General features: G+C 32.5%; 1 protein-coding gene across 2 annotated transcripts; it reads left to right on the top strand.

The window, feature by feature from the left end:
- Positions 1–15,482: 15,482 nt before the first annotated feature.
- LOC146953087 (uncharacterized) lies at positions 15,483–20,331 on the top strand. 2 transcript variants are annotated; one of them, XM_085707822.1, is made up of 3 exons: positions 15,483–15,675; positions 16,914–18,514; positions 19,825–20,331. In XM_085707822.1, the coding sequence occupies exons 1-3, from the start codon at positions 15,658–15,660 to the stop codon at positions 20,003–20,005; spliced, it is 1,800 nt and encodes a 599-aa protein (XP_085563948.1). In that variant the 5' UTR covers positions 15,483–15,657; the 3' UTR covers positions 20,006–20,331. The 2 variants fall into 2 exon arrangements, with proteins under 2 accessions (XP_085563948.1, XP_085563954.1); XM_085707828.1 differs by lacking the exon at positions 15,483–15,675 and adding an exon at positions 16,453–16,674.
- The last annotated feature ends 1,016 nt before the right edge of the window (positions 20,332–21,347 follow it).

Genomic DNA, 21,347 nt, shown 5'->3' with positions numbered 1-21,347 from the left:
TTGTAGCTGGAATTTCTAATTAGCTTTCTTTTATAAAAATTTTAAAATATCATATAAGTTTGAATACAATTTTAATCTCGTGTGTTTGCTTTTACTTTTGATATTGGTCTCCCTATATTTAAACTCACGAATTTGCATTGGTCCATCAATTTTCATATTTTTCCCAATTAGCAATTTTTTTTAATGATTTGACAAGTGATATCCTTATACGATAAGTAAGTTGGTGACATAGTAAGAGGCTATTAAGTGAGAATCTGCCGCAAGTGTATGTTGGTTTTTAACGGATTTATCCCTCGATCTAGATTCACGCATAAGTGTTTATACGAAACTGATTGTGTTTAGTTTCATGTCCGATGGTTCTCTGATGTTCTAGATATGTTGAGATCTCCAGGTCTCATTGGTTCATATCTGTTTTCACTTTGGCATTGGAATGCGAGTCATAAAATGGTCGTTAATTTGTTGTTGTTCATTGTAGTAAATAGTTGGTGTGTGCGGATTTTGTTAGTTACCGTGTTCACGGTCGGATTCAATCACAACTTTAAAGATCTGGTATGATGCTCGTCAACTATTCACCTCATTTTTTGCAATTTGGTTTTGTGCGCGTACGCAGGTGTGCTAGATTGTGTGTGGTGTATACTGATTTGTTTCATTTTAGGTTCTATGGTCATGAACCATGCTGGGTTGTTTTGTTTTTCTTGTTTTTTTGCGTTTATTGGGTTAGACTTTATGTCTTCTAGCATTTGTAATTTTCCCTTTTTATTTGAATCGACTTCAGGTCTTGCAGATCCATTTGTACCCCCACTTGCTTAAAAAAGGTATTTTAGATCAATTTAATTGGTTTTGTAATATAGATTAATGTATGTTATAGTGAAAGGAATATTAACTTTTAAGTAACCACCTACAAAGTGATATGTCGCCAACTAAGTTTCCACACAAGAATACAATCAAAATTAAGCCTCAAATTGTATAGGTGGTAAAAATGTCAAGGACTAAAATTGTCGATTTGAAAGTAGATGACCAAATTGTGAATTATGAGACGAAAGAGATTTATCCACTATTAATGTCTCTCTTATTTTTGTTGATTACACTTATTGAATATAACGAGTCACCAAGTGATGTGACAATACATATTTTTTAAAATTTTACTTTATTTATTTACTTTAAGTTATAGTTTTAAATAACACTTTTTTTATAAACATTTTTAAAATACAAATATCTGACACATTAACAAAAATAAACTTTTGAATTATGAATTATTTTTCTTTTTTCGATAATTTTTTTAAAAATTTTTTAAAAGTAAGAGACTATATTTGTTTAATTTAGATATGAAAGGACTAAAATTTTGAATCATCGAAAAATAGGCGACCAATAGTGCACTTAATCTTAAAATCTATTTTTTTATTGATGGTAATCGAACTCGGAAACCCTTTATATGGAGAATAGATCTTAGATTGACACAGAGTTTAGGAAGTTTTGTTGGCACAATACCTGCAGCCAAATACTGAAGCAAAACAAGAGAATGTCTCTAATCAGAATATAATATTTTTTAATATAACCGTCAAAACATATCAAGGGTTGCATACACATTATTGTGGTTCGTTATAAATTTGTAGGGGCGGTGGATGAGCATTCTACCTTTAAAAATCCACTGGCAATCTTTAGGCTCTGTATGAGAGGTAGATGATCGAAAAATTTGGGCAAATTGCTAGAGAATCCATGCAATCTACCTTAATTGCTTTTAGATTTCATATAAATGAATACAGTAGCTAATTGAAAAGTGTTGTCAAAGTTAATACTCTCAAATTCATCGTCGACTTCAAAAAACTTGAGATTTGGTGCATGAATATTAATAGGCAATTTCTACTGTACACTCAAAAAAATTAAGTGTACCGGTACACTCATATATTAAATGAATAGTTTAATGAGTTATTTTTTTAGAAAAAAATATAGTTTCTATCGGTTACAATTATAATAATTATATTTTTTTTCTCAAAAGTGTCGGCGAATCAAAATTCAACTTTTTTAAATTTTTAATATTAATAATAGTGAATATTGATTATTTTTTCGATAAAATGTTAAAAAATTAGTATGATTCTTATAAAAAATGAAATGATGTTTTTTCTTATGAAATAATATTTTCTAAAATATAAAAGTCGACAAATATCTCTTTATTAGATAAAAATGATCGGTAACTTATTGATTTATGAAATAGGTGTACCAGTACACCTTAATTTAAGGGTGTACCGTAGAAATTCTCATATTAATATGGGTTAAACCATCAATTTTTGTCAATGTCAATTTCTCTAGAAGGGGGCAGCCAGATATCATGTTATTGAAAGCATCTTGAGTCATTGTAACCCGATTCAAATAAAGACTTTTCATATTTCGGAAGCCTTCAAACGTTGTTGGAGGTTTAAGCCAACAATAATTCAGATCTAAATGATGTAAACCTTGGCAGGAGAATAAGGATGAAGGTATCTTATAGCGTTGATCAAAACAAATGTCCAACACAAACTCTTTAATCTACCTTCCGGTTAGATGAAGAATCCACTGATCAATGTCAGCAAAGCGTTCACATCAATAATGATGTCGCGATAGGAGTCAGAGACCTCAAACTTGTTGATTGGCTCAAAATGAAGTAAAAGTACATGATCAATAATTCTCAAAAGAGAAATGATATTTTAACAACCATTTTTAAACAACTTTTGTGACAACTTTCTCTCTCATACTCACATTATACTTTTATTCTTTCTCTTCCTTTTTCTCTCTCTATTGTTATTGTCCAATAAGAAGAGAGAAAAAAAGGTTGTCATTAAAGTTGTTTGATTTTGGTTGTCAAAATATCACTCCTCTTCTCAAAAACTCGCTCTCAACAACTTAAGGGTTTTTGGAAGTTGGTGTAGATACACATCGACTATCAAACACAAGATCTGGCTGTGTGGACCAATTCTTCCTCCATTCGCTTGATAACACAGTTGTTCTTACTGCTTTCTTTATTGTCAAGTGTGACAGAATCTGCTGTATAAGATGATCTGGCAAGCAACTAAGTTTGTCTGACTCCACGTCAGTCATTTTTAGGCAAGTAGATTTTGATGGTTTTCTTCCCTTTAGATAGAAAATAAAATATGTCAGTGTATGTATCTATGTATGTTTACAAGAATTTTAATTAGGTCCACAAGAAAGAGAAACTTGAAACTGAAAGTAACGTAACTTCATTAAATAGAAAAAATAGCATAGCTATTAAATCATCTGAAATCAAATTATAAAATTGTTTTATAGCAATATATAGGAACCATACTATAAACCATGTATGTTCCTAAAAAACACAGTTTCAAGCAATTGAAAAAAGTACATTCAGTGATTGCAATAAAAAATCCATTCAAGTTGTTCCAGTAAAAGATAATTAATAAGCAAAGGAAGTTACACAAAAGATAGCTTCAAGAGGAAGGCAATAAAACATGGTGGTTGATGTAGTATCAAAAGTAAGTATTTTTGTTATCGTCTCCACAGGGACTGGTGCGATATTCTAAGCCGTTCAACAATCGATATTGTTTTGAGCTAAGGTTTCACAATATTTTGTTTCATAAGCTATAAAACTATGAAATTATAAAAGGTTTGAGAGTTAACAGGGAAATGATTATGCTGGGATTAAACTTCATCAACATACTTATACGTATTCTCGGATTAGTGTTGCGGATTCTAATTATCAATTGATCTTATCACATATTGCTCGGCAACATCATTCGTGTCCAAATGATGTCGTGATTTCTATTGAGTCGTTCAATCGTCGATTTCCCAAACTATTAAACGATTCGATAGTCGATTGTATCGTTGTATAGCTGATTTCCCAAGCTATTAAACGATACAAAAGCTTTGGGTTCCAATATTCAAAGTGATTATCAAAACCTAAATTCCATGTCTAGAACAAAAGCTTGGATAGAAGATTATTCTAACCTAGATTCAAAAGGTATTTTTCAATATAAATCAAATCCATAAGATTAAAAGCATGGAAAACAAGAATAACCTCAACATCATGAGTTAATTAAAATCAAACAACATCATAATCAAAGGGAATATGTCCCAACTAAAATCCAACTTTCAAAATACTTGTTTTTTGAGGCCTGTATGGAAATATTTTCACATGGACAAATCCAATTCATATATATTTTATCTATTATGATTCTCAAAACCAAGGTTTCGCTCAATTATCAGTGATAGGTTTACTTGTCGATGTATGTTTTTTGTAGATGATTTGTCCTACTTGAAGAGTCGATGGATGAATTGAATGGGAGGTTGGAGACAAACCTTAAAGGCGTATAACTCCTGCATGAGTAGAAGTAAGACATAGTGTATGGAGCATAATTTTAGCAGAAGGCGAAATATCTTAGAGGGGAAAATTGGAGATCATATACTACCACAAATTACATAGTTTAAATGTCTTGAATCCATATTATAAAACAAATTATATAGTTTAAATGTCTTGAATCCATATTATAAAACAATGGAGAAATAGAAGCAGATGTAGATCATTATATTCAACCTAGGTGGTTGAAATGCAGAAGAGCCTTAACTATTTTACGTGATACGAAGGTACCGTTCAAATTAAAGGGAAAATTTTATCGGGCAAATGTAGGGAAAGTGACTCTTATCAAGGAAGCGACCCAAGCCATAGCAAATTACATCATTACTTGTAATAAGATCCTATAAGGTTGTCGTGACAATATTGAAGCCAAGAAGAAATTTCCCTATTCCTCACTTGGCACTTGGCAGCTTTCTAATGTTTTGTACAGAATACAAATTGTAGATATGTGTGAATGGTTGGCGGTTGTCTATAAAACTACACCTTGTTTCTATTTATAATAGAAGTAGAATCAATTACAATTAATGATAAAATCAATTACAATTAATGTTAGTTAAACATAAGTGATATGACAATTTAGCAAATCATGTAATTTCCATATCAATTATGTTTAATTAGCATTAATTGTAATTGATTTTATCAGAATACATACTAGTAGAGTTGATTACATTTAATCCCAACAAAAAGAGTCTAGCTACTCATTGTCATGGTAACCTTACAAGGAGAAAAGAAGAGATTGAATGGAATCAAGCCATGATGTCTCAATGATCTTGTGAATCCCTTCAATCCTTGTGCTCCTTGCTCCTTAAGGGTCTCTCTGTGTTTTCCCCTACTTTTCTCTCCCTAGGATAACATAAATTCTAATAATAATGTTTCTAAAATGAGAAGAAAGACTTTTATACTTTTTCAGAATTTTGATTTCTGGCCAGGCAGGATTTTTGTCGCTATGGCGACATCAGCTTTCTTTGCCAGTGGGTTTCTGCCACGTCATCACTTACCCCAAACCGCCTTTTCTTGCCGGGCGGGACATTTGTTGCCATGGCGACATTTAGGCAGAAAGAAATAGGTTATGTTTTGTCATTTCCCGCTATGGCGACATTTTGTGGCTCGGGCGACATCTTGCCAGGCAGGATTTGTGTCGCCATAGCGACATGTTTTGGTCAAACAGGTAAAAGGACCTGTAAATTTTGCCAGGCAGGAAATGTTGTGCCTGGCGAGGCATGACAGTTGCAGACCAAAATTTGCAGGTTGCTCCTCTTTTTGTTTTTCTTTCATTGGTTCATGTCTTGATCACTCTTTTCCTGCACAATTGGGTTAAGTAAGACATAAAAAAACATAATTATGCATTTTGTCACTTTTTTCATATATTTTCCTTGGATAACTTGTATAACAAGTAACCAAAAGTGCTTAATATAAGTCATGAAACTAACACTTTCTAGCACTTATCAGTGGTCTTTGATCTTATTATAATCAAAGTGGATCTCTCTAGATCCTTCTACAAAACCATGACTCATACCCTAAAATGAGCTTGGATCTGATAACTATACTATTGGACTCATCTTAATCATTCATTACTTGGACTCATCTTAATCATTCATTACAATATACCTTATTTATTCAATTTTCATTTCAATGATTTTCATTATTCATTTCAACAATTTTCATTCTTCGTTTCCACAACCAAAATAAAAAATTCAAAACAACAGTAGCCATAATATTCTCACAAAACAATCAAAACTTCCAATTACAAACAATCCAACATGAATATCAACACGCGGATGATTCTAGAATTCCTGCTAACCAAGCAATGTACCTGAAAAATCACAATTCCAAGTACCCATTTCTAAAAATCAAACAGTAGTAAACCCAAAACAATAACCATAATCTATACACAAAAATTATGAACCAATTTTAAGAAACTAATTTCAATTCGTAAACAAAACAAAAATTAACATCAACAATTGTTTTCACTTTTCAACTTTAAAACACTGACACTTCTAATAAAAAAAATGTGTTTGTAAATGTCACTGTTCAACAGTTCACATTTCATTTTCATTTTCTCAAATTATTAGTGGTGTTAATGTGTAGTCTCGATGTCGTGTCAATGCTTCATAGCTTTTCAGAACTCAGTTATCATAAAAAATTCAAAATGAAATTAGAGTGGAATGTAACGCAACGTACCATCTTAAACAAGTATGGAGTACTACACCAAAGTTGAAATTTGAATGAAACTGTCGGAAATTTTCTTCGAATATCGTAAGAGTAAACAAGAGTAGAGGCGTGTATCTTTGAGAGACAAAAGATGGAGAAATGGTGAAGAAAATGCTACACCAAGGTGTAAATAAAAACACGAAAAAGGTGTAGCATTTTACACCTTTTTACACTTTTGAGTCTTCTCAAAAACCACGTTTCACTTTTGAGTCATTTAAATTATTGTCTAATTCATTACATTTTTTTGACTAAATTAAATATTGTATAATTCACACTTATTTACTTTTTATTATTTTAATAATTGAAAATAGAATGATATATAATAACACCATTCTTATAAGGATGGAGATCAATTATTAAAATAATAAAAAGTATGGAGTTTTCAATTATTAAAATAATAAAAAGTAAATAAGTGTGAATTATACAATATTTAATTTAGTCAAAAAAATGTAATGAATTAGACAATAATTTGAATGACTCAAAAGTGAAACGTGGTTTTTGAGAAGACTCAAAAGTGTAAAAAGGTGTAAAATGCTACACCTTTTTCGTGTTTTTATTTACACTTTGGTGTAGCATTTTCTTCACCATTTCTCCATCTTTTGTCTCTCAAAGACACACGAGTCTACACTTGTTTACTCTTACGATATTCGAAGCAAATTTTCGACAGTTTCATTCAAATTTCAACTTTGGTGAAACTCCATACTTGTTTAAGATGGTACGTTGCATTACATTCCACTCTAATTTCATTTTGAATTTTTTATGATAACTGAGATCTGAAAAGCTACAAAGCATTGACACGACATCAAGACTACACATTAACACCACTAATAATTTGAGAAAATGAAAATGAAATGTGAACTGTTGTACAGTGACATTTACAAACACGTTTTTTTTATTAGAAGTGTTAGTGTTTTAAAGCTGAAAAGTGAAAACTATTGTTGATGTTAATTTTTGTTTTGTTTACGAATTGAAATTAGTTTCTTAAAATTGGTTCATAAATTTTGTGTATAGATTTTGGTTATTGTTTTGGGTTTACTACTGTTCGATTTTTCGAATTAGGTACTTGGAATTGTGATTTTTCAAGTACATTGCTTGGTTAGCAGGAATTATGGAATCATCCGCGTGTTGATATTCATGTTGGATTGTTTGTAAGTGGAAGCCTTGATAAGTTGTTTTTTGATTGTTTTGTGAGAATATTGTGGCTACTGTTGTTTTGAATTTTTTATTTTGGTTGTGGAAATGAAGAATGAAAATTGTTGAAATGAATAATGAAAATCGTTGAAATGAAAATTGAATAAATAAGGTATATTGTAAAGAATGATTAAGATGAGTCCAAGTAATGAATGATTAAGATGAATTCAATAGTATAATGATTAAGATGTTTGAAACCACTCACATAAAAGACGACCACAAATCAGAGAAAGACATGCAAAATGATCTAGATAAAAAAATGTGAAAAAAGTTTGGATTACCTTTTTTGCCCAAATAATGAAACGAGGTTGAAGTTTCATGAAAACTCCATCAAAAGAGATAACCACTTTTCTATCTGATTTTTTATTGATTCTGTTTGGATAGAAGGACATAGAAGGTTAAAGTTTCATGATAGGTAGGCAACGACGACTGATCGATGTCGATCTTAGTGAAGTTTCATGGTTCTTTTTTCTGATCGATGTCGATCTCAGTGATGGTCGTAGGAGAGAGGTTGACAGCGGCGGTTGAGGGAGAAAATTGTGTTTAGGGTTTAAAGAGAATGAGAACTGAGGATGGGAGAATTCTTTTGTCTGATTGATGTCGATCTCAGCTATGGTTGTAGGAGAGAGGTTGGCAGCGGCGGCTGAGGGAGAAAACTTTGTTTAGGATTTCAAGAGAATGAGAAATGAGGATTGGAGGATTCTTTTGTTTGATCGATGTCGATCCAGCGATGGTGGTATGAGAGAGGTTGGCAGCGGCAGCTGAGGGAGAAAGCTGTGTTTAGAGTTTCAATAGAATGAGAAATGAGGATGGGAGGAGACATGCCAGTTTTAATGAGGGAAATTGGGCTTTGCCCAATTCTGATTAGTTCAAAGGGGGTGTAGACCTCAAACAGTGTTGGGAATAGCAGTATGTCCAAAATTGCATTTTTATTCATTTTAATAAAATAATTTCAAACTTGCAACTTATATCATTTAATTTTTAAAAAACCTACACCCTAAAATATATCTTTAAAGTGAATTTTCAAAATATTTTCCAATCAAAATAGTAAAAATATTTGAATGTTAATTGTTATTGTTGAACTTTAATTTGTTCTTGAAATTCTACTTAAATCTACTTCATTCGATTCAATACACAATCAAAATTTAATTATATTGTTTCAAAATTACACTCCAGGTATCACTTATACACTATTGTTTTTTATAAGTCATTTTTCTGAATAAGCAAATTTGACTTAGTATTGTCATACAAAAAAATGAATTAAAAATGATAAACAAAAGAAACTATATGTGTCGTCTTTACTCAAAAGTTTGTTCTACATGAATTCGTAGTAAACTTTATTTGAATAGGTTTTTTTTTTTCCAATAATTTGATATGTAATATTAGAACCATGTCTACAAGTCCTAACTGAAATGGTAAAAATGTCAAAATTGTTAGGCGGGATGCCATGACCGGAGTACGAACCCAGGACCTCAAGTTGTGTGTGTGGATTTATGAAGGTCTTGCCATTTCATCTATCTACCAAAAAAAATAACAATGTCTTTCTCTTTTTGTAAAAAAAAAAAAAAAAAGCAATGCGTTTCCCTTTATTTACTTTTATAATAGGAGAAATAATGAATCATTTCAAAAACAAAAAAAAAAAACTAAAAATAGCTTATATTGAATCTTAAATTTATCTTCACATTACTTATTATTTATATTAATATTTAACTAGTTTGTAAATTATTGAACACAATTTTGTTCGTTCGCATTTTTTAAATTTATGTTGAATCACTTTTAATACAAATGAGTTTATAGATGGTAGGGATTAATGAAGAAAATTTTGGAAGTGGAGGTATGCGATAACTTATTTTTTTGAAGAAGTGAATCACATAGATATATATCGCAAATAGAAAAGCAATATGGTGTTTTTAAATTTATGTTGAATCACTTTTAATACAAATGAGTTTATAGATGGTAGGGATTAATGAAGAAAATTTTGGAAGTGGAGGTATGCGATAACTTATTTTTTTGAAGAAGTGAATCACATAGATATATATCGCAAATAGAAAAGCAATATGGTGTTGAGTTTGCACTAAATTGCGGTTGGAGCACGACAATGGGGAGGCCACGGTGGAGTGGTGGCTAGGGTTTAAGGAAGGGAGGATGATGATCATAAAAAATTGCTTTTACAGATTTAAAAAAATAAAAGTAAGAAGTGAAGTTATGATTGCCTATGTGGTGAACAATGCATAATACAACTATTTCTGATCAAGATGGCATCATTTTGTACGACGTAAATTGATCAACTAGCAGTGACGCGAAATCTAGTTCGAGTAGCAGGATGTATCTGAAATGCAAGGTAGTGGAGGTATTTCTTTGCCAACAAGTTCTGCAGCAGAAATGGGAAAAACTTTTACTCCAATTATGATCAAAACAATGAGGAAATTTCTGATTTTATAAGGAGGACGAAAGCAAGTAGGCTCCGTCTCAAGGCTCAAATGAAATGTGTAATCAAAATTCATGGGGATAAGGTCAACTATCAGCAAAGTATTCCAACAAATGAATATGCTCATGATAATGATTATGGATCAATAGAGGACTTATCACAAAGTGAGGAAGGAAACTTGAAAGGTTTTATTGTTGATGATTTTGATGTATCTAGTTGTGAATTCACCTCTAGCAAGTCACAAGATGGAGGACATAATGGTGATGTCGTCTCTCCTACTTATTGGGTTCTGTCCTTATTCTTTTGGTTTCATAAAGTATTTCTTCAAATCTTTGATATAGTTCCGCCAAACACAAGTTCAGATGATCTTCCATTGTAGGGTATGCTTACTACTGCTTCTTCCTCTTTCTACTTGATATGATTTTGTATTGCATTTGTTAACCATTTTAGAAGGTTTTTATTCATGTTTTAGGATTTATAATATTAGAAAACTATATCCTTATAACTTTATAACAACGGTTTTAACAACAATCATATCATTTACACATACTAGGGTATACAACTTTTTGCTTTTGATCCATGTTTGTTTGTTTAAGTCCCGGCTAAATTTGTTCATTTTGATATTTAACCTTATAATCATTGTTGTCAAAATCAGGATTTTACTTTAGGTCGAAACGGAATAGCAAAATTGAAAATCGTAAAGAGATAGTGTAGTGTCAACACGTTCATCTTCATCAATCTCTTATACTGAAGAGACAATGTGGTGTGAAAGAATAAATAAAATTGGTTATTCATTCATGTATTTATACAACCGGGTCACGAGTACAATCTGGGTCAAATTGGTCTGTATCATAAAAATGACAAAATCTTGCGATTTTGCATGAATTTCACGATTTTATGCGATTTTGATACGATTCTACTAGGATTTTGTCTGCTTTGGGATTCTGCTATGGATTTGAATAGTTGAAGGTGTGTAAAGCCGCAAAATTCTGGATTTTGGGATTTAAGTCGTAATTTTGATAACAATGCCTATAATGTTCATTTTAATCCTTATTTTGAGGGAGTGAAATCAAGTATTTTACATATTATTTCAACCAATTCCACTACGAATAGGTTTTGCGAGGACTAAAACAAAACAAAGACCAAAATCAAAAGGCGGTATATTTGCCGCAACAAAAGACATATTTAAACCTTACTAGTAATACAAATGTTTGTCATAAAACTCAGTGGTATGAGTTGAGATGTGAAAGCATTATTATGTTGAAGGTCTCGAAATCGATCCCTGCTGCTAATAAACCACTAACTTTTTCGCATAAAAAACTTGTGTTATGTAACTTCTCAGACTGGTGTTATTGTCCAATGCAGTGTGTTGGGCAATTGTACACTTTGTATAAGCCTTGGAGTCAGTGACGGTTTCACCGTCCGGCGACCCCGGGCACGCGCCCGGGATCCGGCCCAAATATTTTGCAATTTCTTATGTAAATTCCTCTGAATTTCTTATATAAACTCTTATAAATTGGGTAATTTCTTTAGATTTTTTGATTATTTGCTTGCAATTTCTTATGTAAACACCTATAAATGTGTTGCAAATTTTTTTTGTCCGGCCTTTATGCTTGGAGAAGCATTGTTATCCTTTAAATATATTTTCTTGTAAAAAGAATCCTTTTTGTTTAACTAGTTTTTTTTTTTTTTTTGCTAGATAAAGGACTGCTAGTGAATTTGGGGAAAGTTATGCAATCAGCTAGTGAATTTGGAGGATAAAGATGAAGTTGAGCAATCATATAAGTTTGTTATTTTTCGTGAAGTTGCTATTCGTGTCAAATAACATTATCCTTTTATTTTACTTGGTCTTGTGGTATATGTAGACTATAGAGTGTGTTACAATCTTTCTAATATTCCACTTCAAGTTTTACACAAAATTTAGTTTATTTGAATATTTTAACAATTGTCATTCCAATCCATATCAATTGTGCAAACACTTACTTATAAACCATATTGCTAAATTGAACTATCATCTTCCTATAACATTATCTTACATCCCTTTATTTAGTATAAGTATCTTTCTGGTTTTTATAATTATTCTAGAATCATAAGAAAACCTTTGAAGGTTTCCAGTTTACCAGTTGCTCAGTTCTCAGGAATCCTGGACGTTTCAAATAATCTGATATGGCATTCTCAGATGTCATTGAAGGTTTCCATCTTAGAGTGGCGCTTGCTTCGTGACAGGTTGCCGACTAAAATTAATTTACTAAATCATGGCATTCTATCTGCCGCAGACACCTATTGTTCGACAGGTTGTGGGTAGCAGCTCGAAAGCGCACATCATGTATTTATTCATTGTGATGTTTTTGACATCATTTGGCAGCTGGCTCATTCTTGGATTGGTGTTGTAGGTGTTGATCATCACAACCTTCGTGCACATTTTGTTCAGTTTACTAATTAGGCTAAAATATGGTTTTGGTCCCTGAAAATATGCCTCGTTTTCGTTTTAGTCCCTGTAAAAAAAATTGTAGTTTTTGGTCCCTGCAAATATGTCTTGTTTTGGGTTTGGTCCCTGGCTCCACTTTTGTGATGATTTACACACATGACACATGATGATTGAACCCATTTATTAGAAAAATAGTCCCTGCAAAATATTTTGATTTTTAAAAAGGTCCCTGCATAATATTTTGTTTTTGAAAATAGTTTTTGCAGGGACCAAAAACTATAATTTTTTTTTACAGGGACTAAAACCAAAACGAGACATATTTGCAAGGACAAAAACCATATTTTAGCCTACTAATTATTTAGGTGGCACAAGGGCTCGCAGATCATTTTTACAGTTGATATGACTTCTCTGTGTTTGGCTAGTGTGGAATGAGCGTAACAATAGACTTTTTAATAGCTCTCACACTCCCAACACGAAGCTTATAGATAAGGTTAAGTTTCATTCATACTGGTGGTTGAAGGCTAATAATGTCGCTTTTGTTTTTGGTTGTCAGCAGTGGTGGTTGGACCCGTTAGTTTGTTTGGTTATCGGCTGACTGCATGCTTGTGTATTTGTTTTCAGAACTGTTTTTTTGAGCGTCTTCTATGGCACTTCTTGTGCTAGAAAGGCGTCTCTGATAGTGTGAATATAAATCCCATTTTTTATTCTTAAAAAAAAAATAAGGAAACCTTTGTTTCTTGGATTTTATATTTTTGTTATTTGTAGAATGGAGTATGAACTATTAATATGTTAATTACTAATTTACTCCAACTGTGATGTTGAGTTGTTGATATAAGTAGTTTAGCTTGAATTAGTTACTTGTTATCCTCTTAATATTTTACTTCAGCAATAAATATACAAATATTTGGCATTGAGCTTTGTGCACTATTGCATTCTATAGACATAAAAAAATAAAAAGCTTAAAAAATGCATGAATTTCTGTATATATGGGTAGCAATATGGTTTTAAATTGCAATTGCAGTTACACTACGAACCTTTATATTGCGGCAAAAGTGGGAAATATGGCTGGTGTGGTCAAAATTTTAGTTTCTGCGTGCAACTTCAAAATTCTTTATATTGCGGCCGCAAATTTGGTTGATGATTAAACTTTTTAATACTTGCTCAACTCTTTTCTCTCAGTTTTCTAATATTTTGTGCTTGAAATTCGAATTTTTCAGAGGCGGTACTTTGGCTTATTTCCTCACTGATGGCAATCCTTATGGTGGATTAAAGAAGACTGTAGAGGAGTTGCGAAAATTTGACTCTGAAGGAGTTGAAACTTGCAGAACACTTGCTTTTAATTACTCAAAATAACTACATGAAATTTTCAAGAACAAAGAGGATCCACTTTTTCCTTGAATAGCACAGCAACACTTTTTTTTTTTTTTTTTTTTTTTTTTGAGTATGAAACAACATATTCCTTTTCAAATGTTAAGAAATGGAATCATGTGTGTATTAGTTTTCGCAAACATTAGCACATTAGAAATGGAATCATGTACATTTATATTAGGCTGCCTTCATATAGTTCATTTCTCTTAATCTAAAGGTCAATAATTATTCATCAAAATCTTAATGTAGGCATTCAATATTTTATATCTCACTTTTAAGACTATTTATTATATTCTCTCTCATCAATCTCATTCACATTCTTCCCTAAAGCCTCATGTTTTCAACCTCTTAATGTTTTTTTTTTTTTTTTCATTTCTTCCTTCTATCATCCATGATGTTTCCATCATTTGCCATTGTTGGAGGTAGAAATTTCATGATTCTTGAATTTTAAATTTCATCAAATTTCTTATGTATTAGCCGAAAAACCTCCTTACAAAATCATATTTAATTCATGTTTGATTACAAAATTTTAATTCTTTTTTGAAGATATTCTTATAATATTCTAAATACTCCTGCAAAAAAAAAAATTCAAAAATATGAAACATACACATGACATGACTTAAGAGTTATGACGGAAAATTTGAACGGAAAATTATTGAGAAATTAAAAGTCAAAGAAATTTTAGGTAATTAATATCATTTTTTTTAAAAAAAAAAAAGGGAGACAAAAACATATGTAACTCTAAAATAAAAGAAAATACAGAGAAAAAAAAAAAGAAAATGATTTCTTTTAAGATCTTCTAAATATTTTTTATATCACTACTGATCTTTTAAATTACTTAGTAAAAAAACTTTGGAACTTATATGACGCGGTCTTTTTTTTGGCGTTAACTTTTCAACTTTAAGAAAAAGATGTCTTATTAATTTGGAGTTCACCGTAAAATAAAGATAATCTAACCATTACAATCTACGAATCGAATCCGAGTTCTTCTTAAGAAGAAAAAACCTACAAAATTTATGAGCAAATAGTCAGTTTAGTCCTTGATTCTGCTGCTCACTGTCACATAGGTCCCTGACTCAGTATTAAATACAAATAAGTCTCTGACTCTGTAATTCCGTTATCCCTTTAGTCCATGGTGTTAAGTTATTCTGTTAAGTGATGACGTGTCACAGTTAGAGGTTTGAGATTTAGGGATTTGCGATTCAATGTAGGGATATTAGTTTTTGGTTCAGGGACCAAAGTGACCATTTTTTACTTTCAATTAAGTCCATGTGACACATCATATGCCATGTCATTGTACCAACTGTGTCACATCATCACTTAGCAGAATAACTTAACGCCGAAGACTAAAGTGATAATGGGAAAGTGCAGAGTCAGAGACTTATTTGTATTTAATCCTGGGTTAGGAGCCTATGTGACAACGAGATGCAGAATAAGAACTAAAGCGACTGTTTGCTCTAAAATTTATTTTAGAGAAAACCCCTAAAAAAATTTGCACAGAGAAAAGTAAATCACGCAAATCGAATTAAAATACATTTGTTTCATTCTCCACCTTTTCTTTTCTTTTCTTTTCGAACCCTTTCTTTTCTTCCTTTAACACTTCTTGTCGTCTTTTGGTTTCGTAATTCTTTCTTCAATCCGCTATAACAGTTACGCTAAACACAAGTTCAGATGATCTTCCATTCTAAGGTATGCTTACTACTGCTTCTCTACTTCTCTCCACTTTATATGATTTTGCATTACATTATTTTACCATTATTCATGTTTTAGGGCTACCATGTTCTTTACACATACTAGGGCTACATTGTTCAATGAATAAACCACCAAATTCGTCATTAACTTTGTAGGGCACTCTGAAATAGGTCCTTGACGTTAAATATTTCAAAACAGTCTCGGACTCTGTCAAATTTAAGGACCTAATTGATAGTAAGCTGTGGAATATATAGTTAGGCAGGCAGAGACCATTTTGAAATATTCATATTCTTAGGGAATTTGAGAGTGTCTTACAAAGTGAGGGACTAATTTGGTGGTTTACTCGTGTCAAAAATTGTTTTTTAGGGTACAGACAGGGGATGACCCAAATGGGCCGTGGCTATCCCCAATTTTTATTTTCAACATATTTCTATGTAAAATCATTTTGTAACACTCCAATTAATTTTCTTGAGCTATGAAGCACAGATCGGTGTCGGACAAGTGTCATGTCCGACACCGAGACGACACTGACACATATAGTTGCACTGAAATATGTGATTTTCTCAAATTATTAGCGGTGTCGGCGTGTCAATGTCTGATGTCCGTGTCTGTATCCGTGCTTCATAGTTCTTGAGGTAATTGTCTATTAGCTTTTGCATTTGTTTGTTTATGTGTATTACATTCACCTGCATTCAAATGATCAAATATCACATTTCTTTATATTTTGTGTTTACCACTTTGTTTTATACAAATATTTGGCATATAATTTCTCAGATTGGTGCTACTGTCAAATGCAGTGTGTGAATAATTTGGATTGTCTGTGGTCAGTAATCCTAGCATTCGCACATTGGTGGCCATATCCCAATAGGACTGAGATTGGACGGTCTAGATTTCAAGCTAAAAAAAATCAAAATCTACATTGAAATTTGGACCGTCTGATTTCCATCTAACAGACATCGGGGTACCAACTGTTGTGTTGGGGATTGTTGACCGCAGGTAATCCGAATTCATGAATGTATTAGTCAATTTTACTCTTTGAATGTTATGGCAATCATTAAGTAAGAGCAACTATTAATTTATTTAGTTATTTAACCAGTTGTTGATTTAATTTTATTTTTTATTTTTGAGATAACCAGTTGTTTATTTATGTTTTTGGTCAATAATTTCTTTAGTCTGTTTTACATGAATGCAAAATTTGAGTTAATGAAATGGGTGGAATTCTATGATACAACCAGGGAAGAACGTTAGATGAGTTAACATTTGGAACTGAAGAGAGTTGCGGCAAAAATATGGCAGCATCTACTACACCCACCGGTGCAAAATTTAGTTCTGTAAATGTAATTGATATCATTGACAGCGACGATGAACCTGGTATTTCTCACAAAATTTCACTAGATAGGCAAGGTGGTGGAAACATTTCATTTGCAACATGTTTTGCCAAAGAAGAAGGAAAGAACTTGGACAACAATCATGGCCAAAACAATGAAGAAAATTTGGACTTTGGTGAAGATGTCTTATTTGCTGCAAATACCAAAAGGAAACGGCCTTGCAATGTCGTTATGAGCGAGTCAGAAAGTGATCATGATGATGATGATGGTATGAGCAACTCTATATCTACTGCTAATTTAGAAGTTGACATTCAAATGCCAAGGCGTCGTCTACAGACTCGAAGGAAACTCGTAAGCAAAAATCAGGATGATAAAACGTCTTCAGGTAGACATCATAAGATCAAGTATCATAAGAGTATTTCAAAAAATGATGATGACGACTTAGGAGTGGATTTGTCATACAGTGAGGAAGGTAATATTAATGATTTTATTGTTGATGCATCTGATTGTGAAGACGTGTCTGATAAGTCACAGGACAAGTCTAATAGTGATTTGGATGCCAATTCGAGTAGCTCGCAAGATTTACAAGATAACAACAAGGATTCTTATGTGCAAGATGTATCTGATAGGCAATGTAGTGGAAAAATTTCTCTGTCAACATGGACTGTAGCAGAAAGGGGAAAGGACTCTAATTCCAATTATGCTGAAAAGAGTAAGGAAAATTCTGATTTAGGCGAAGATTACTCATGTGCTGTAATTCCGAAAAGGAAACAGACTCGTAATGTTGTTCTAAGTGAATCTGAAAATGACGACGAGGACGATGATTTGCCAATTAGTAAACTTATAAGGAAGGATGTTGAGGAAGTCAGTGTTGACGATTTAGTAAATGCTGTTGATGATGCTGCTGCTGATAGTGACGACGATGATGATATGCCGATTAGTCAGGTTATAAAGAAGAAAGCGAGTAGGCGCCATCTAAAGCGTCTCACAAAATGTGTAAGCAAAAGACATGAGGATAAAACATCTTTGTGTTTTCCAACAAATAATGATGCTCATGATGATGATGATGCTCATGATGATGATGATGATGAATTAGAAGAAGACATATCAAACAGTGAGGGAGAAAACTCGAGTGGTTTTATTGTTGATGACTCCGATGTATCAGAAATCAACTCTAACAAGTCACAAGATGAATGTAACGGTGATGCAGACTCTGATGATTCGAATATATCGCAAGATTTACCAGATCGTAGTAAGGATTCCGATTCACAGGACGTATCGGATGGGGAAATAGACCTTGTTAAGATATTATCTAAAATTAAGAGGGAAAAAGGGCAGAAAATTAAGTGGGAAGATGAACATGACATGCTAAAAGAATTTGGAAACGATGTAGTGTTATGTATGAAGGCTGTCTGTGTTCTTTATCGACAGGAAGTGTTAGGGGATCAGAGGTACGAGGAAACATTTGGCCGTGATGGGCGTGGATTTAGCCGGCATGATGCTGCCAGGTAGGTAGCAAGTTAGATACAATAACATCCATGCTTCTGATGTCTTTTTTCCATAGGAATCTTGCACTTTGTCTTTCTGTTTGGAGCAGCCTTCTACCAAATGGTAGCTTTCTTGTTAATACTTATTTTATTGAGTATCAGTAGATGTCACGAAGCATCCGGACACGAAACTCACGAAATATAATACATGTTTTTTTTCCTTAAAAAGTAGTCAAACTTCCAACGTCCTGTTTGACTGAAAACACTGTAGGATAAAGGTGAAGTTGAGCAACCATACAAATTCGTAATTTTTCTCGAAGTTTCATTTCATGAAAAACTACAATTTCCTTTTATATTACTTGGTAATGTGGTGTATGTTGACTATAACATGTGCTAAAATATTTCTAATATTACAGTTCAAGTTTTTGCACAAAATTTAGTTTATTTGAACATTGTAATAATTGTAATTCCATGCTATTAAAGGAATAGGGAAAATATCAGTGGAGGATCTTAAAAGTCTATTTTAACTGCATGAGCATTGCAAACAATCAAAAACCATATTGCGAAATTGAACTATCATCTTCCTATAAGTCTATAACATTGTCTTATATCCTTTCTCTGTCATAAGTATCTTTCTGATTTCTATAGTTATTCTAGACCTAATTTCATAAGGAAACTTTTGTCTCTATAGATTTTATTTTTTTATTTTTTTTGTGGTTTGTAGAATGCTGCATGAACTAATCAACTAGAGTTAACTCCAACTGTGATGTTGAATTGTTGATGTAAGGAGTTCAGTTTGAATTAGTTACCTGTTGTCTCTTAATATTTTCGTCCTCTTAAAAAAAAAATTACATGAGCAAAAATATACGCGTGTTTGGCATTGAGCTATGTGCACTACTGCACTCTATGGACATAAAGAAAAGCTTTAAAAATGCATGATTTTTGTATATTTGGGTGGAAGTATGGTTTTAAACTGTGATTGTAGTTTTGCTGCAAACCTTTATATTGCGGAAAAATGTGATGCAGTTGAAATTGTGGTTGCACAGTCTTTAAAATCCTTTATGTTGTGGTTGCAATTTCGGTTGCGGATCACAATTTAAAACCAGACACCTCTTTCAGCTGTTTAAAGGTCTTATGACTTCTCAGTATATATATGGTTAACAATGTTCCTTATTTGCTGAATTTTAACTTTTTGACTTGCTATGTAACTTTATTTTGGTGGCAAACTTCATGTGTAACTGAAAACTCAAAAGATGGAGAAAATCAAAATATTGTTAACAATTTTCTATCAGTTTTCTAATATTTTTTGGTTGAAATTCCAATTTTTTCAGAGGCTGTGCTTTGGGAAGGTTCCTCACTGATGACAGTCCTTATGATGGTCTAAAGAAAACTGTGGAGGAGTTGGAAGAATATAATCCCGAAGGAGTTAAAACTTGCGAAACACTTGCTTTTCACTACTCAAAACAAATATTTGAAATTTTCAAAAATGAAGAGGATCCAAATTTCCCTTGACTAGCATGGCAACAGGTTCCTTCTCAAAATGTTAAGAAATGGAATCGTGTGTAATAATGTTAGCAAACATTAGCACATTAGTAATGGAATCATGTACATATTCTGTCCTGTCTTTAATATAAACAAAACGGTACATATATTTGGTTCAAATTTAGACCAAATATATGTACCTTTTTACTTATATTTAAGATCGGAGGGAGTATACTCTTTTATACATGCATGAGTATTTTGAAGTTATTAGGTCTGCTGTGGCAAACTGTTGATTGTATTTATTTATTATCAATCATCAGAGATATGTAGCTTATGCCTTTTGGTCTTGTGCTTTATGTCTATGTCTTAATTCATAGCCTTTCTATTCTGCAGCATGCTTTCCTATTCTATAATCCTTTGTATTCGGCAACTTAGATTCACTGTTGTAATGGACCAGTGTAACACAAGCCTAATGATCAAAGAAAATTTAGAAGCTTCTTCTAGTAGCTTGTTAGTTATTGTTGACCGTTGAGAATAAAAAGGGTAATTACTTCGCATTTTAACTCGACATGAGTGTGTAGTAAAAACATTTGTTAGAACCAGGGATGTCAATTTGCACTTGTAACTTTGTAAGTGGGGATCCCCGCAGAGACTATCTCATTTGGACTGAGGAGTTTTTGCCCACGGGGATGAGGGAGAAAGTACTCTGAGGGTGGTTTGAGGACAAGGACGGGGGATCATACCCCCACCTAGAGGGTACCCCGTCCTCGAGCAGATTACTACAAAAGCTTCACATGAATACATTCAAGTATTTAAATCTTAGATTCATTTGTATGTTCACACCATATGTTTGTAAATTTATGTTATATGTGCTTTCAAAAAAAATTTATATGTGATATTTATTGTTGTCACAAGACTCGTAATCATTTCTTATTTTTATATTGATGGGTCCCTGTGGGGATCTGCAAGATGGGGACGGGAAAAAACTCCCCAAGGTGGAGAACGGGGAGCCTTTTCAGTGACCAAGACGGGAGCGGGGCAGTACTCTCTGCCCCCCTTAATATTGACATTTCTAGATAGAAGATGTTAATCCCTTTAAAAAAAAAATGGTTATCTTGAAAGATTAGTCTTAGCTGTTGCTCACACAAATATCTTGGTTTATAAGAATATATAAAGTAATTAAGATTATACATTTTTTGGTGCATAATTAATTTTGTATTTTGATTACATTCCCCTATGTATATGCCATCTCCTAATTACATTTATAGTTATATACATTGTTATATTTTGATTACATGTATGATGAGAAAATGGACAGTTCAATTGACTATATAAAATTTTATTTGGTAAAAATAATTGACTATTCAATGAA

The sequence above is a fragment of the Medicago sativa genome, chromosome 1, assembly GCF_051527215.1.
Source record: "Medicago sativa cultivar Bolivia chromosome 1, Bolivia_mono, whole genome shotgun sequence".
Lineage (NCBI taxonomy): Eukaryota > Viridiplantae > Streptophyta > Magnoliopsida > Fabales > Fabaceae > Medicago > Medicago sativa.
Note: the sequence above shows the minus strand (reverse complement) of the source record. Positions and strands in the feature narration are given on the sequence as shown.

Bases quoted from the DNA above. Each gene is read 5' to 3' on its own strand.
- LOC146953087 (XM_085707822.1), top strand. The intron at 18,515-19,824 runs GTAGGTAGCAAG...CAATTTTTTCAG, and splicing joins AGCCGGCATGATGCTGCCAG to AGGCTGTGCTTTGGGAAGGT.